Source organism: Microchirus variegatus (genome assembly GCF_963457635.1).
Source record: "Microchirus variegatus genome assembly, chromosome: 11".
Taxonomy (NCBI): Eukaryota; Metazoa; Chordata; class Actinopteri; order Pleuronectiformes; family Soleidae; genus Microchirus; species Microchirus variegatus.
In genome coordinates this window covers 14825868-14844144 of record NC_139812.1, presented here as the reverse complement: position 1 = coordinate 14844144, position 18277 = coordinate 14825868, and the positions used below count along the sequence as shown (strand labels likewise).

At 40.9% G+C, this 18277-nt stretch overlaps 1 protein-coding gene across 1 annotated transcript in view; it reads right to left on the bottom strand.

Moving 5' to 3' along the window:
* Window positions 1-18277, bottom strand: part of LOC310934236 (signal-induced proliferation-associated 1-like protein 2) — a gene marked incomplete at both ends in the record, with an annotated part of 50880 nt that overhangs the window by 23175 nt on the left and 9428 nt on the right. The window contains 6 exons of the mRNA XM_083897920.1: window positions 1138-1392; window positions 6837-7111; window positions 13798-14374; window positions 15024-15181; window positions 16190-16293; window positions 16540-16714. Coding sequence (XP_083754046.1) covers window positions 1138-1392; window positions 6837-7111; window positions 13798-14374; window positions 15024-15181; window positions 16190-16293; window positions 16540-16714 — 1544 coding nt within the window. The remainder of the gene's footprint in view (window positions 1-1137; window positions 1393-6836; window positions 7112-13797; window positions 14375-15023; window positions 15182-16189; window positions 16294-16539; window positions 16715-18277) is intronic.

Here is an 18277-nt window from a genome sequence, read left to right as displayed (position 1 = left end):
TCTTCCAAAAGGAGATGAAAGAGAAGCTGTGTATTCATGGAACTAAAATACTCTATTTATACAGTATGTATGCAAATATGTGGGGGGGGGGCTCAAAGCATTACATTCGGGGGCTACTTCAGTGTGAGTAAGATGAAGAGTTTATCTCAAAAGCGCTGGATCTTTTGAACGTCGTGTTTGCTCACAACAGTTTCCCTTTCAAAGCATTTCAGCAGATGCTTGAGTGGAAAAAGCTTGACGTCAGAAATGCCTTAAGAGCATAAATGTGTTCATTTGTTTTGATACATTTTTCCCACCGCTATATATAAATTTGCTGTGATCATACCTGAATACATTTTCTTTCTTCTTTGAAAGAAAGAAGAAAAAAGGCTGGACATTTCTCGTTGGTGTCTCCCTTATGCTTTTACTATTTTAAACTTTAATGTGGTAAATGCTTCCAAGTGAATAATATGTAGTAGTGGTCACGTTTGAAAGTTAGAATTATAATAATCTATGACTCTGTCAAGTGCTTGTTTGTTTATAGTCAGAGTATTGAGTTTTCAGTTCGGATATTGCAATTTCCTGTGTTTATTAACAGGAAACAGTGGACATATTGTCTTTCATGGTGGGTATTCAGAATATGTATGGCAATACATTTTCCAAAGCAACCTTGCTGTCATCTGCTCACTCTTCATGTGATATCACTTCTACTAATTCAATTGTAGTTCTACACTCTTAGAAATAAGGGTTCCAAAAGGGTCCTTCTACAAGGACTGAGGTTCTACATGGAACCAGAGTTCTTGGTAACACTACTGGTTCAAGTAAGAATCATTTTGATCGAGAAAACCCTTTAAAACCCCTTTCCTGAATAAAGAGTTTAAAAAGGGTTCTTGGTGGAACCCTCCAAAAGGGTTCCAAGTGGAGCCAAAAAGGGTTCTCCTATGAGGACAAGCCGAAGAACCTTATACGTTTCTACTTAGCACTTTTATTTCTAACAGTGTACTGAACCTCTCTCCAGACTACAGGCTTAGTTTTTAATCTGTCTTTGAAAGAAGTGGGAGTTAATGACTGTGGATTTCACTGAATTAATATTCACCGGCTAAGTCAAATGTACAACTCTGATCAGGCACAAATGGGAGAAAGGAAAATGTAGCTTACCTTGACCCATCTGGCAACTTCCTATCAAAGGAGGTGCTTCGTGGGATTGCTGCCTGGTGCTGCTGAAGGATCTGCTGGCACTGTAGTCGATCAGGACCCTGCGTTGGTGAGCCTCGGGACAGAGGAGGGCCGGCACTTGTGGGCATCCGATGCCAGGTGGTGTTTCTCCTGAAAGGTGTCTTGTACTCGCAGGGTGTGCCCTCACTGTCGACCTTGTACTCCACCATCGGTATGCGGTAGAGTTCGGAGCAGCCCCTGTGAGGAAACAAGGGTTAAAAGTAAGCAATGACAGATGACATAGTTACAGTGAATTTATAGTTAAATGGCAAAAACAACAACATAATGATAACATCATCTAAAATCTCAACTCGCCTCTTAATCTCAAAAGTAATTATACCAGTGTTTTGATATAATAATTGGAATTTACCATATTCAACAATAATTACTGCATCAGTGTTTATTTATCTACAGATACAATTATAATTGCAATTTGTTATTGGCGTAATGAGTCGTGAAAACAAAAGACATTTAATAGCTCATTATGAGTCACTGCATAAATCTACATTAACAGCATTATAATAATTATTGCTAATGTAAAAACATTACGCTTTTACATTTCATTACGATAATGTTTTCAGGGTATTTTATTCAGAATCCAATAACAACTTTTGTTTGCATAGCCACGCTGGTCTTCACACTGACCCTGATGTCCTCAATAAAATGTGAGGGGGGTTTCTTTCCTTCTGTTACCATGACTACGGCAAAACAAACTAATCCTGTCTGAAATGTTTAGCCAGACGCAGACATCTACGGTATGTGTAATACCCATGTGCAGGCACACACATCTGCACAGAGACAGACAGACACACAGATATACTGACAGTTGAACATGCACACACAGTGAGGGCTCACAAACACATCACAGATACTATTTTGCCCATTCCAATAGAGCTGCAAATGTCAGCTAGCTCTATAGAGAAGGCCTCTCCTCCATCCGGCCTCGTCCTGACACTGTAAATAAATCTCTGGGATGGACAGGGCCCGTGATGTCATTTCATGCAACATTAATCTTCGGGGCTGGGCATAGGATTGGTGTGTACGTTTGGAAGGACACGGGTTTACAGGGTACTAGTCAGGGTTAAACAGCCGAGCTGCTCTGCTTGCTAGCTCTCCAAAAGCACCTCAAGCATGACCCTAATGATTATCCGCCCCCGCCACCCAGTCGGTTTTCTAGGATCCACTGGGGGTGGAAACAGCGTATACTTTGCTGTGGTCCCACGTGTACACACAGAGGTGCTTGAGGAGGGTCCACTGTCTGGCTGTAAAGGCTGTGGGCAAGTAATCTCAGAGAGACCCTTTCATCAATCTGAGCCATGGGTGGCTGGTCCACACACAGACTGCTTCACCACCAGAGTTGTGGGTGTTTCAAAATCTAACAAGAAGATCATCCTTTACTTTGTCACATGGTCAAAAGCATATTGGCCTCATCCATGATGAAAAGCTTTAGCTGGCATGTTTCATGTCCAACGCATCTCTCAGTTTACCGTGTGTAGGTGGCATGCATCTCTGATTATATCTTCTTGGTTAAAGCTGATGCATATGCACATTAATGTCAGAAGAATGTTCACCAGCGTTAGATCCTCAACTATCGCTCACTTGTTGTTGTTTTTGAGCAAGACTGCTAGCCCACTCATTATCTTGATTAACTGTGAATGTGTGTGGTCATGCCAGGTTGCCACTAATAATTACTCTGAATAGGCTAAACCTAGCTAACAACTTGTCAACAGGAAAGGTCTCAGCCATTGTCTCTTGCTGTGCTTTTGGCACCAGTAGGACTAAGAAATGATCCTAATGTTTCATGTCCCACAAGCTTAGCTGAAGGTGGAAATACCCTTCACAAATGTCTGTGGAATGTGCCTCTTGTTTGCAATGTATAGGGGGAGTAAGACTGTGTGTATAAATCACGGAGAAACAGCAGGAAACTAGTGTTTGGTCAACAGTTAAACCTGAGCTGAAGGTGGACGAGACGTCGTTAAGACACAGTCAGCCAGCCACAAGGAGACGAGGAAGCTGGTGAGTGGTGAGGAATAATACTGTATGCTTCCTCTTGATTCCACCTAGAAGTGCTTATGACCAGGTGGTTACAACCATGGTATGGAGGATAGATGTATGTAGAGCCCTTGACATTAAATCATCTAAAACCACAGCGATGTCTGGCTTATTATTGGATGGAATCATTTGACAACACAAGTGCCGCAACTTGACATAACGTGGCTGAAATAAAATCAAGCGTTCAGCTGAGTTAGAGGCCTGTTCAAGGTGAACAATCAGCTCTGTTGACCATTGTCTCTTAAGGAATTACAACAGCGGAGTGTGACGACAGAACCTTAGACCTCAGTTAGAGAACTGTCACTGCAATGACATGGCCATGGACTGAGGGATGTGCTAATCCATTCCCACAGTCAGAGTCCATGCAAAGGTTGTGACCTCCACCAGACCTCTGCAGACTGGTGTTGAGGGCTTCATGACATAAGGTGTGGTTAAAGGTGCGTAGGTTTGCAAACTGATCGTAAAGAAAAGAGACTCTCCTGTGACCAATGTGAGGAGACTGAGACAAGCAATTTTTTCGATGCAGGTCCTCCGAGTTTTGGTTTAGTGGTTTAGCTCTCTTTCACAGGGTGCCAGCAGGCAAGTGAGAAATCCAGCTTAACTTCAGTCCAGATGAGAATCCATGATGACAAGGCTGATGGCACTTCAAAGCAAAGGTCACAAGTGGCCTTCTAAATGTCACAGGCAGTATTTATTATCAGCAGGGGTCTAGTGCAGAATAGACCTATTTAGATTCAGGTTAATCAGTAGGACGGTGTCAAAAGCTCTGTGTTAACAAACCTAAAATGCTAAATATGTTATAATAAAAGTATGTCAATATAGTATACTAGGTGACATGATATATTGGGATACTATTAGCAATGTGCATCTCCTTACACCCCTAAAATATACTGTTTATCTTTGTGCCCTGTACTATCCATTATTAATACATGGCTCTTTTTGTTTATACATAACCAATGGCCATATACATAAAAACACAATCACTGCTATGTTCTGTACATATAATTTCTTGGAAGCTAATCTTTTTCATACTTTTCCATGAAGTTTGATCCAAGGCTAACATGTGGAGTTTGTGGAAAAGCTTTTTAGAGTGATGATGGAATGAGTTCTGGTACTGCACCGGGCTAAAACCACATCCTGCCTCCAGTGTAAATACATCCAACACTAGCTACGGATAATATTAGCACCATATCTCCTCTCGTTTGACACTGAGCTGTGTGAGAGAGGAGGTTTGTCTAAATGTGCCCTCAAAAAAATTCCGTTCAACATAAACTTAGCAGCTGAGTGACCCCATCGGTCTGCAATGAATTTGACAAACTCCCAAAATGTATACAGCTAAATAAAACAGTTACGAGTAAAGAGGAAACATGTCTGGCCCCCATGTGACTATGAAAACATTTTTGCTTGTCATAGAAGCAGTGTGGAGCCAGAGAGTATTGTCTGGAGGTCATGAGACTCTTGTCCATTGTTGTTAGACTAACCCCCATCTCGCAACCCACAGGGAACTGACTGGGGCCTTTGGGTCCCTGCAGAATTCCTTTCCTTTGAGATAACAGTGGGGAAACTGAAGCACTTATTGTTGACTGCATCACTTTCGCAACTCAAAGAGGCACTAGTGAAAAGAGTTGAAGGTCCTTGAGATTCTTCACCTGACCTCTCACCTCTTGGTTTGTCGCAGCCTTAGTAGCAAAATTCACAGGATCCTTGGAGCTTTTGGTTCTCATGGGGCAACGATGAGAAATTGTGTGTCAGTAAGATGAGGAAATCCCCCAGTAGGGCTCAACAGGACTGCCCAGTATAGTCCTCTACTCTAATGCCTACTAATCTGCCACATGCATCTGTTAGTAAATGCCATATATGGGTCAGACCATTATGGTTGTTGCCACCCATTAAAGACATACAGTAGGATATAATGTACGTGACATGCAGTGCTGCGTTAAAAAGGAATTTTCAAAACATTTATTTTGTTGGTTGTTTCAGTGGTGTCACTCAAACCAGACCAGATGCCTTCCACTGGCACAGACACCATGCCAAAACATTAATTTACCAACAAATGCCATATATGGGTCATGCTCAGACCATTCATCCAGCTGCCACTCAGTACCGACATAAAGTATGATATAATACTAAGGGGCAAAGTGCTTTGTAAAAAACTACTTTAAAAGGTGGTATCACTCAAATAAAGCTAAAGGTCTTCCCCATTACAGGGACCTTTAGCTAGGTACACCACACCAACAGATTAATTTACCAAATCCTATAACTGTCACCACATCCCCAGGGAGCCGGACACGTTTGTCGACACAGAACCTGTTTTGGTAGATGTTTGTTTTGTCTGCTTTCTCCTTCTCTGACTGTGATTATGATTGTATGATCATGTATCATCACAGATCGTGGTAAGAGGATTAGAAGTTGGTTCAGCCAGGGAGGCTGCCGTGTTTGGATTCACAGAGAAGGCATGTTAGCCCGCCATCTGGGAGCGCAAATATGTTACTCCTCTGTTGCCAAACCGGAGCGCAAAGTTGAAACACAGTTACACATGTGACTACTATTCAGTCGTCTATGACACACAATCACACACAGATGTTGAAGATGTTAATTATCATTCAGAATATTTTGCATGTTTCTCACTCGCCACTCATTTCTGGTTTTTCAAAAGTATACATTATCTGTTAAGACATTAACAAGATTAAAAGAATAATTGTACACTACACTGATCCAGCATTTGTTGCCCATCTACAGGGTTTACATTTTTGTGATTTAATAACACATTAGCATTTCCAGCAACACGGCAAAGAGAAAAATGGGATTCATTGAAGCTATTCTCTCTGTACAGTGTACAAGACACTCTGCTGTGGGAAACTGCGAACAGAATTTGCTGCTTCACAAATCTGTCAGTCACAGCACAAGCAAAACAAAGATGTTGAAAATGTGAGTGAGAAAGTGTGTGGTGGTTTTGATTTCACAGACAAAACAAGCAGATGTGCATTCAGAGCAAACCTTTTACACAGACCTTCATCTTTTCCCATCACAAAAGATTGTTTGAAATATGTTGCTCTCCCTTTTATTACAGGGATGATGGAATCTCCCCATGGGTGTGCGTCCCTAAAAAGCCCAACTCTCCCATCGTAATTGATGAGTACAAGATTGGGTGAGGTTGCAAAAAAGCAATCTGCAAATGTGAGCTGTCAGACAATAGCAGCTAGAGTTCAGCCATTAATCAAAATGCTGCTCTCATTATCATTAGTGAGAAGCGCTGACTGTCCTTGTCTGTGTGACTCTTCATCCCTGCTGGAGTTTCCTCTCACAACAAAACACATCAATACAAAAAGAGTCTCCCCGCTTCAAAGAAGTCGGTGAGAACATCAACCCTGCTGCAGCAAAAACAGTAGGTAAGCATTTCTTTATGCTAATAGTCTCAAATGTGAGAGCAAATGTCAAGTTAATTTTACCCAGCTGCACGAATAAATGAGAAAAATACGACTTCATACATTTTTAAGGAGCACCTGCTTCTCTCTCTTTAACACACACACACACACACACACACAGCACAAACACCCAAACTCTGTGACTAGAGTAAATATTCAAGTTACCTTCGCGGGGTGCCGTCTTCATGAGGCTGAATTATGATCACTTTGACAGTGACAGAGGTGCGCAGTAGGTCGATCATTTGCTCATGGGTGAGGGTAGCGACGGCAACTTTGCAGATCTCCACCAGCCGGCTGCCCTGCCTCAGTCCTGCCTTCCAGGCGAAGCCAAAGGGCTCCACGTCGGCTACGATTCCCTCAAAGTTGACATGGAAACCGAGCTGACCAAGGCCGTTCCGGCGCAACACCATCTCTGATGTCTCGCAACCTCTAGTGGTGATCTGGAAGCAGAGTAAATTACATTTTACATGATCTACGATGACTGATTTAGACATCAAGAATAAATTAAGAGCAAATGGAGACAATAAATCACAGAATACAGACAGAAAATTAAGAGATCCAATACCTTAATTTGTGCATTACACAGTATATCATTTGGATCTTTTCTAATAAATGCATGTACGTACGCTGTACTACTTAAGCTACACGAGTGCACACAAGAAAAATGTGATCAAAGCATCTAAAGCAGAGTAAAAATGACCTTCAAAGGTTTCAATTTGCATTTTAAAGGAATCTTTTTAAGCCAAACAAACATGTTCATCCATTGCTACAAGACTCCATCACAGATTTAAACGTTTCAGGATAGAGACAACTATAACACACATGCTCTGCATTAATACACACTCTCTCTCTCTTGATGTTTCTTTGGACATCAACAACAACAGCTCTGTGAGGCCTGCATAGGGAATAGGGACCTAAATGAATGGACTTGTCCATAAATGCATGTCTATTAGCAAGAATGAATGAATGACTTGGACGAGCTCATGATGATCTTCAACCTCCCCTCCATATAATTCTATAGGCTGTGGCCAAAAGACCTCACCCACGGAGGCTTGAGACTTGACCTGGAGATGCTTGTGGACAATCACTGCTCTTATTGGATAAAACTAAAAGTAGTTTTTTTTGTCCAATCATACACTTGCATGCAAATTAACTTGCTCACTTTGCTCAAGGGACGCCTTGTTTAATCCTCTGCTTTAATGCAATTCAGGTTCAGCTGAAGTTCAGGCATCGCTCATGGTCCAGAAGCAACATTTTAGTCAAACACATAACAACCAAAATACCAAAAGAGTAAAACACATAACTGTATGCTATATTCTCACTCTGTAGGTTGGACTACATTGTAGGTACAAAGCTGCCTTCCTTTAAGTTTTCTTGTGACAACCACAGAAAAAAAAAACCTCACACTGCATCCAATGAGCTTTTATCACCCATCAGATTAGTCTTGGTTCAATTGTGGGTGACTGCCTCCATTTGCTTCAGAGTGGCAGCTGGCTTCAGGGACACATTAACTCAGTCTATGGCTTGTCAGTGCTGCAACAGATTCTCACACTGGCAGAAATCCGACCCCACTGTGCGACAAGAGACTCGAGACAACCATGATGGACCGTCACGCACGGATTCCCAATAAGAAACAACCTTAAAACTTTATTAATTTACAAAATATCTCATCCTGTAATTAGTCAAAGCACAGACTCAACATCAAGGGCAAAGGAAACTGGAAAAATGAAGCCCAAATGCTGTTGAGGGCAAAAATCTGGAAGTAAGAGGCCTGTATATGAGGACGACTCTGGCCTGGGTATTAGGGACCATGAATTACAAGGTCCTTTGTCAGAAATCCAGTAGACCTAAATAATGTCTTTCTAAACGCCTTCATTGGGTCCAACTACAAAATTAATGCGCTCAGGTTCTGCTCCGAATGGCCCAAATCCATAAATGCTCGATCTAACACGGCATCCATTAACGAGTGGCAAAATTTGTGGCTTGTAAAATGTATTTGTCAGGGATGGTGACATGTGTGGGTGTCTTGCTGACCGAAGTGTTTCCACCACACAGAACCTAATTATGAACTCAAATGACTGGTGACATACAAACTTCAACACTGCCCCTAAGAAGCAAATGGTGTCAAATTTGTTGTCAAGTAGTGCAACTGGCACTGATACTGAGTGAGGAGTAGCGCGTCAATATCTTAATCTGTGACAGTGTTTTTTTTTTTTTTTAATGTGACCTGGCACCATGTTTGCTGCATATGGGAAGAGCAGATTGAGCCATTTGGGTCAGTAGTTATCAGAGGATTTGTGGATTCTATTAGCCAAATATTGCATATTTACCACATTAGAAGACTGGAACATGTATTTTCGAGTGGACTGTTTCATTCTTGTGAACGTGATAACCTTAGGCCCGGGTCATGCTTTCCGGGTCTTGAGTTTCTCAGATGTGCACTAGGGTCTGTTTGACGTGAATTTTGTCATCCGCCTATTTCATGCGAATGAATGCGTGCAAAACCAGTTGATAGTGTGACACATCAAAGAGCATGGTAACCATGGAAACTTGCCTCAGGTCATGCGAGGCAGTCCGCTAGCACTCACACATGCACTGTGCTCAAAAGATACAAGAAAATACAAATGCTGCTAAAATGGAATGGGAGTATAGAGTATGCATGAGTGGAACACTAGACCGGCATGGACGCTTCTTTAATTATGAACGGAACCACTGGCATGTATGCACATGTGGAACTGGGAAGCGTCTCTCAGGAACACAGTAAATATGACCCAGCCCTTAGGAACAGCAAAAGTTTGATTGATTATTTGTCACTTTGCAATTTAATTATTGTGTTATTTGTTTATTAAATTGCCTGTGCATTTTAGAGTCCATTTTAAGATTCTTTTATTTGTTTTTAAATCTTTAAATGGTCTTGCTCCGCCTTACCTCTCTGAGCTTCTCCATCCTTACACTCCTGCTCGGTGCCTCAGGTCAGCTGACCAGCTGCTCCTGGAGGTACCGAGGTCTAAACGGAAGCTCAGAGGGGAAAGAGCTTTCTCCATTGCCGGTCCCAAACTTTGGAACGCCCTCCCGCTTCATATTAGACAGGCCCCTCACTGTCCATTTTTAAAACTCATCTTAAAACACATTTTTATTCTTCTGCGTTCAACTCAGCATGAGACTCTGCTCTTGTTTTAGTGTTTTATTGTTTAAACATTTTTATTGTTTTATAGTTTTATTGTTTTTTATAATTTAAACATTGTTACTGTTTTATAGTTTTATTGTTTTTATTTTGTCTCCTATGTTTTATGTGCCATGTTTTATTTATTGTACTGTTAAGCACTTTGTACCAGCTTTAGCTGCCTAAAGCGCTCTATAAATAAAGTTGAGTTGAGTTGAGTTGTAACACTTATAAATGTGGAAGCTGTCAGTGTCATATAGAATCTTTACCTCATTTTATTTGGCTAATTTAAAGAGATTGGGAATTTGTAACACAACTTTCTTGACTTTGACTTTTGTTCAAAAACCCAAACAAGTGTGGCCACCCAGCCCAGCAACCCCCTGGAGAGCAGAACTTTATCACAAAGCTTTTAGCCGTGCTCTCACACTGGGCTCCTCTGTTACACTGGGCAATCTGTTCCCCCTGGTTCACATTACATCACAGGTCCGGCAGCCTGTAAATCCCAGCAATGAAACATGATTCGAGTCAACCTCTGGGACATTTAGGAAAAACACTAACACCTTTGAGACAAAGTATGCATGATCAGCTCAAAACAATCCCGCTGTTGCACAAAAAGCCATCAACTTTTCAGTACTAATACTGAGCTTCTTCTCTGAATATCCTTCACAAATCCCGTGGGTAGGTGGACAGTAAATGTGAGAGGAGATTAGCATAAAGAATGAGGAAGTGATGTCCTTTGGCTAATCACAAATGCTAATATATCCAGCTCTGTCCTTTCTTATGTTGAGTGGAGCAGAAATTGAATGACATTTGTGCCCTTTTAGTGTAAGATAAATAATGGCTAACGCTTCTTGAAGGTGAAATGGTTCGGGATATGCAGAACATTTAGTGCTCACCTATTTTTACACATTTATTTTGAAAATTGTTCATTTAAAAAAAAAAAAAGTGATAATTATCTCTGCCTAATGTAATCCTTGGGAGAATAAGAATTCCTGTTCAGGTTTTCAGCAGGAAATTGTTGGTTGTTACTTCCATGTCATCGGCTGTTACACTGATTATGTGGTTAGGGTTTGTTCAAAATATGGAGACTGTCAATGAGGCTGCCAAAATGGGACTGGGAGGGATGAGTGGATGAGACATGAGAGTGTAAATTTGGTCATGTTCAGCTCAATTTTGGGATTCAACCTCAATTATATTTCCTGGAAACAACAAGACAATAAGTTCAGTAAATAAAGGATACAAACTAGAAAGGGAAAACAAGCACTGTTATTACCGGTGTTTTAGGTTTAATCTCATGTTTTGTCTCCATTTTAAAAACATTTTTGGTGCAATGCATATTTTATGGTGGGTGCAACATTCTGTTTTTATATTATGTAAATTAGGTTCCCTTTCCATGTGGGGGCAATAAAGTATTTTTGATTTGACTGAATTGATACTGCAAAAAGAAGTGAAAACCAGTCAACATCTGGATAGCACAACCAGGTGTTTTTTATCTAAACTTCAACATACATAGGCCCACCTGACCCACTAAATCATACAGCCATGGAGTTGCACAGATGGCCAGGTCAGACCTACAGAATTTGGAAGAGGGGACTTGGACTAAGTGGGTAGTTCTCAAAAAGAAAATGAAGTAGTCTTGAGGCCAACTCCTCTTTTCTTAGTGTGTCAGACCCACATAATGTTTCCGCCTTTCCTCTCTTCCCCTTTAAAAGTGGGTTAGTGTCCTGTTTATGCTGCCTCCTCCAGTACCTGTAGTCAGTTAATACAAGAATAGACCAAAAATCACATCATCCCTAATCTTTAATTTCATTAAATGCACGGCCTGCTGCAGGGGACAGTTCTGGCTTTGATTTTGTGATGTTTCATAATGCTTTATCCTGATGAAGAGCAGGACAGCATCTATAATTGTGTGACCTTAACGGTCGACTGTGCACCTCTGCTGACTGATGAGCCAAAGAAAGCTAACAGCAGGAGGTCTATAATCCTCTCTGGACATTGTCGATTTCACTATTCACTTTCACATTCAAATGACACTCCGTGTCCAGAGAGGACCGGGTGGAAAGTAAAGAGGAGTCTGGAGGACCACAAATTAATTTTGGGTTATTTCTGTGAGCCACACTCTTATGTTGTGGAAAGAGGCAGTGAAAGAAACTAAAATAGTACAAGCTTGGCGTGCAGCTGAGGCACATGGGACCTGGTAGGATGGATATAGGTTAAGCAAGTAATGGTTCTGCCGACTTAATGATGAAAATAAAATAACAAGGTCTGTGGCACCTAGTAAAGCTACAATGGCAAAGGAAATAGTTGCAGAATTTATTGTTTCACCACAGAGGGACCACAACTATGCTTAAGTAAAGTAACTAACTGCACATTTTAAAACATTGGGAAACATTTTCCATCCAATCATCGGCCACGCAGTAATGGTGTGGAACACAACCACGGTCTCTTTGCAGGTCTCGTGATAGAATATTACTCCCTGATGGAAGTTACATACCAATCTGTTTTAGGTGAGATATAGTGGTGGAAAGGGGGCTCTCTAAACTGTTTCTAAGTGCTTTTAATAGGACAGTGACTTCAATACTGCAATATTCTCTCAAACTATCCACAAATAATTTCTGTATATTCTGACCTGTATTACAAACTTAAAATACATTTGCTACCTTTAATTTTAAATATCTTATGTATTTCATAGGTGTTCTAATTTTTACTTAGGTATATTAACAGTAAACAATGGAATTGCCTATTAAAAAAAATGGTCCTAAATAGCATTTATTTTTGACTAAATTACTTAATATCAGTACTTCCAGTCTCCAAAACCAGGAAAAGTCATCACATTTTCCATATCACGCTATGTTGATATCTTTCTTTGCTATGACTTTTAATCAGGAAAGTACCTTGCTCACCAAGCTAGCTGCACTTTTTTCATTGTTATTACCGGTGTTTCAGGTTTTAATCTCATGTCTCCATTTTAAAAGCATTTTTGGTGCAATGCATATTTTATGGTGGGTGCAACATCCTGTTTTTTTATATTGTATTTTTAATTTGATTGAATTGATACTGCAAAAAGAAGTGAAAACCAGTCAAGTGAAACAACATCTGGATAGGACAACCAGATGTTTTTATCTCTATCTTATGTTGCCTATAAAAATGGTCCTAAATACCATATATTTTGACTAAATAACTTAATATCAGTACTCCCATAGTCTCCAAAACAGGAAAGGTCATCACATTTTCCATATCACGATATGTCAATATCAAAAATCTAAGATGGTATCTTTTCTCATGTCATGATATTGATATTATATTGACATATGGTTACAGATCTGTCAGATCAAAATGATCCTTCCTTCATTCTTTGGGAACAAATATTTATTTGTGTACAATGTGTGGGTCCCCTTTTTTGATTCCTGCCCTATGTGAGAACCATTAGGCCAAACGACTTGAGAATAAATGCCGCATTTACACTAAAGATGGATACAACAGTCTCACTTGCGTTCCTGCAGCACAAATGCAGGCCAGGGTGTCATCACAGTTTGAGTTTATGTTATTGTCATCTTGAAGCCAAAGTTAGATCTTTTTTATTTAGGTTTGTGTACTAGTGCCAAAGTGGGGTGCATTATGGCCAATTTGTTAAAACTGTTTTCGACATGCTACTGGTTTGACGACTTAATTGTTATTACTGTAATATGCTCAGTGCACCAAACATAAACTGCATGTCAAACTAAGATGAAACCCACAATTAACCACACAAAGTGCAAACAGAGAGTAAATTACTCCCTCTGTGAGAGGGATGCAGATTTTTTTTTTTAAAGTGATGATCTGTCTTTTGTTCTTTGAAATCGCTTTGTTCAATACGATTTGATACAAATGCACTGGCATAAAGTATGCTAGTCTTTAAACCAGCAGAGAGCAAGTCATCTGAAATGAAAGTGATTATTATAATTAAGACTTCAAGGCTCTTACCTCAAGTCTTTGCACCATCTCCCTGATGTCTTCTCCGCAGTTATCATGGGCAGACAGCATGATACACTCCCCACGCTCATAGAAGATCTTAATGCTCATAATCCCTGAGGTCCATCCAATGACATCGCGACACGAACAGTTGAACACCACGTTTCTCGATTCCTCCTCAATGAGGACAATGAATTCATTGGATATGCCCAGCAAGCAGTCCACATCCATTGACTGGCCAAAGTCCCGCGCACACACACTCCAGGTGATGGCCCCCACACTGAACAGATGTGCATCCTTCCTTGGTTTCACTTTTTCCTTCTTCTTAGCTCCGAGGTTGATGAAGCTGAATTTGACAGCAGAGTCTATAGCTGTAGCGCTGACAAAGTTCTCCGCAAGGTCCTTTAGGTATTCCTGGCGTGTGCGAGTTGCCATGGCTCGGAACTTCTCTGACTTGTGTGCAGCGTTTTCTCCATTGATGACCTTGGCAAGCAGGAAGTCCCTGAAAACGGCTGACTTTGGAAAAGTTACAGATTTGGGAATGGGGGGCCCGAATGGAGGCACATCTTTAGATCTGGACACAGCAACACTGGAAGACAATGATGGAATCAACAAATCAAATATACTGGTGACATTGAAGAGAAAAACAGAGAAGATGAAGGCATTTAGTACTGTGTGAATAATGAGAAGCGTTGAAATTACAGTATGAATTTTTTCTGGTGAAAAGACAGAGAGAAAGCAGAGACTAATCATCTTCAAATGCTGTTATTAATAAGAGGCATCGTGACTTCAGAACCATCGAGGAGAGAGTCGTAAGTCATAATTTCAAGGTGTTTCTGAAGATAATAACTGTATCATCACTGAATAGATCAAAAGCACCTTCAGGCTCCTGCTCATTACTATAAAGTCATGACAGAAACCACAGAAAGCACTCAGCAGGCTATTATTATTATTCTTTCAAATTAAGTGCTCTTATAAGTTCACATAGAGCAAATTGGCATTTATGCAAAGCACATCAAAAGATAAAAACACATTACTCTAACTAGTCTTCAGGATATCAGTGTGAGAAATTTCCTAGAGTGAAACACACTTACACTTGTGGTTTGACACAATGCCACTAAATTCAAATGTTGCATTTCTGGCCTCTCTTCCTCTCCTTGTGGATTTTTGTCAGTCTGAGATAAAACTGAGATTTGAGAGAGAGCCTTGCAGGCAAAATGCATGCTTGTTTGATTTACCTGTAGCAGACATTATCAGTGCAGGGGTTGTGGACTTTGACGATGACAAACACATGTTGGAAATGAGAGCGGATGTTTTTTGGAGTGAAAGGAAGGGCCCCAGGTTCCTGAAATACTATGGTGACAATATCATTGCCAATGTGCCTCTTCCTTAATAACTGTAAAAAAAAGGAGAGAGAAAAAGTCAAACACATGAGGACAGACATTTCACAAAGTTGTATAGGTCAAAAGGTGCAGGATTTTATTATATTATTGCAAAGGGGGGAAATAAAATCATAGGCAGAATGATGTCAAATTTCTTTAACAAAGGTCTATGTAGTCCATTAGTAACAGTAGTTTCTGAGAAACTCTCACAGCGTTATAGGCCCATGTTGCACAAGAAATGGTCTTTCCAAAATCAGGACATGATGGTTTTGGGTATAAGAAGTATTCACCTGGCTCAATTTAGGACATTGGGCAAGGGAGACGTATTCTCCCAAATCCAATATAGCCTTGCTTGTTCAGTTGGGCTGAACAGATAGTTGACCTCGTTCTCTGGCTATAATAAAATTGTCAATGAGGGGAGGATTAGAGGGTAAAGAGGTGAAGTGGGAAGGGTGGAGAGATGAGTGGGGCTTGCTGTGCTTGGGCCTATTGGAGGATTAGCACAAGGGATTAAATTAAACTATCCCACTTCATGCGAGTACAATGGAAGGTGAAAAGAAATGCCAAAGAAACCCAACAACTCCTGAGAGTCCAATGCACCTCCAAGTCTTATTATAAACTCAAATAGTCGTTCCATTTAAACAGTGCAGAGATCACGATGGAACCTCAGTAATGACATCCTTATCAGGCCATCTCTCGCCAGTCCACCCCTACATCCACTTAATTCCACTTGTTAGTGCAGACAGACAGTGGCCGATCTAATACCACATCAAGTCCAGCCCCTGGGGAGACATTGATTAAAATTCTACTATGGGGTACGGTTACCATAGCAATGCTTGTGCTCTCTACTGATAGGTCATTACCGTGGCAAAATGAGCCTCTGGGGAAGATTGGCAGAAGCCGGCATTGGAGATATCATAAAAAGAAGCTGCTCAGGGACTTATTACCACTATTAGACACTGCCTTCCCACATAGAAAAGCAAACATGATGGTCTGCTGGAATACAAACTGAATTAACTGACCTGTTGTCTGTTGTTGGGTGTGTAGGGGAGCAGAGTGGACACATGGAACATCAGCTCGTAGTCCTTATAGGTGGTGTAGAGAGAGTGAGTGCCTGTGGAGTCAGCTGTAACACAGGACAGAACATTCATGGTCTGAGGACTTATTATAAAAGGCTGTTGTTTTAGAAAAAAAAAAAAAGATATTGGAATCAAACAAATCAAGATTAAGATGTGAAGGTTTTAAAGAAATATTACAGCTGCCAAAAGGCAACATGGAACTAAGCAAAGCATCTGTGCTCAGCAGGATTAAAAGTGTGTGGGCTTGCACTACTTAAATGTTCAGATTGTGTGTGAAATGTGTTTTATCTCACTCTTGTTATCCAGCTGAGCTCTGTACTTGGTGAAGCCTTTGAGCCGCACCCTCTGGCCGAGCAGATCCAAGAACTCTTCGAGTGCCGGTCCGGGGCTCTCGTTGTTGTACATCTCCTCTTCTGTGCTCTGTCCCGCCTTACAGTAAAGCACTCCCACCTTGTGCTGGAAGCTTAGCTGGAACGAGAAACATACACAGACACTTAGTGAGCACATAGCATTTCCTGTTCCTGGGGTAAATCCCACGCCACATTTGTGTATACTGTGCATTACACACTCAAAGCATGCAAAAGCAAAGCAAGTGCCCACTTTTTTTTTTTTTTTTTCATGTACGGCTAATGCGAAGGCATTCATAATCCTCCTATCAGAGAGCTGCATTCTTGAAACCAGGCTATGAACTCTGAGGAGTTCAGAGTGGAGCATAAATTGGGTCGAGCTAGTAGCTGCAACTAAAGAGCAGCTGTAGTGCAATGAGGGAGTGAATTACAGTCACAACAGTTTAGCTTTGGTTTAAGACACAAAAATACTAAACGTCTGGCAACAGAATTTTAATTATTTCTGACAAAAAAGTCCTCTGGAAAGGCTTTTGTTAGACAAAGCCATCAATGAAACAGTGAAATCCACTGGGAAGAATCTCAACAACACCCCACTAATTCAACTAATACTTTTGGATTCAACAACTCCTCAGTAAAGACAATTTATCTTGTTTAAAATATGAATATTCATAGACACTGACCAGACACCTAAATACCACAAGTTCCAATACAAGCATGAATATTATTCAGCAAAGACAGCTTTGATATGAACATGTCACACAAAGAGACAAGAAGGAATAAACATCTGGAGTGATTCTTCATGGACGGTGAAAGCAAAAGCCCTCTCCTGCACCATTAATCTTTTATTTATGGCATTTACGGCTCACAGCTCACTGACGCCAGCCAAGAAGGAGTAAGTCAAAGGAAAAAACAATAGATCACCCCCTATGTTTAGCACCTGTTGCTCTGTATTCACAGCTGAGGAGAGCACCTTGAGCTTGACCCATGGTCAATATGTCAACATGGCAAAGAAAATGGTTTCTCTTATTGCGAAAGTCAATGAATGGTGTGTATACCAAAACAAATTGGAATTGCCTTTTTCTTCCGTTACAGGTTATCATTTCCTCATGTGCTTTTGAAACTGTTGTCATGGTGACGTCCTCTCTCAGGCAGTCTGCTGTGCACTAAAGCTCCCGTGGTGAAGGAAAGCTATTATACCATCAAGCCCGGTGGAAATGGCACGATGAAGTCCTCCATTTTTTTTTATTCTGCATTATATAGGCTCACTTAACCTCTTGCACCTCTTAAAAGACTCGCCAATGGCAAGGACAATCACACTGCCCTATGGTGAGAATGTGTTGCTGTCTGAAGTGCAAGCAGATCAGGTCACATGACACACAGGATTAACACTCCTCAGGTGAAGCTCAGTCTGTATCTGCCTTTATTGTCTTTTTTTGGAGAGCAGCCATGTCACGACGCCTGGATTTATCCAGACCCTCTTTGTTTGTACCGTTGTCTTTGGATGTTTTTTGTAGTTGTTTCTGTTTGTCGTACCTTGATTCTGTCTGTCTGGTTTTTTCCGTTTCGTGGTTCCTGTTTAATTTTGGAGGTTTTCCTTGTGTGCACCTTGTTGAGTTTCGCGTCCTGTCCTGTTGTCTTGTCTTTCGATTGTCTGCCCCGCTTTAATGTGATTATCCCATGAGTC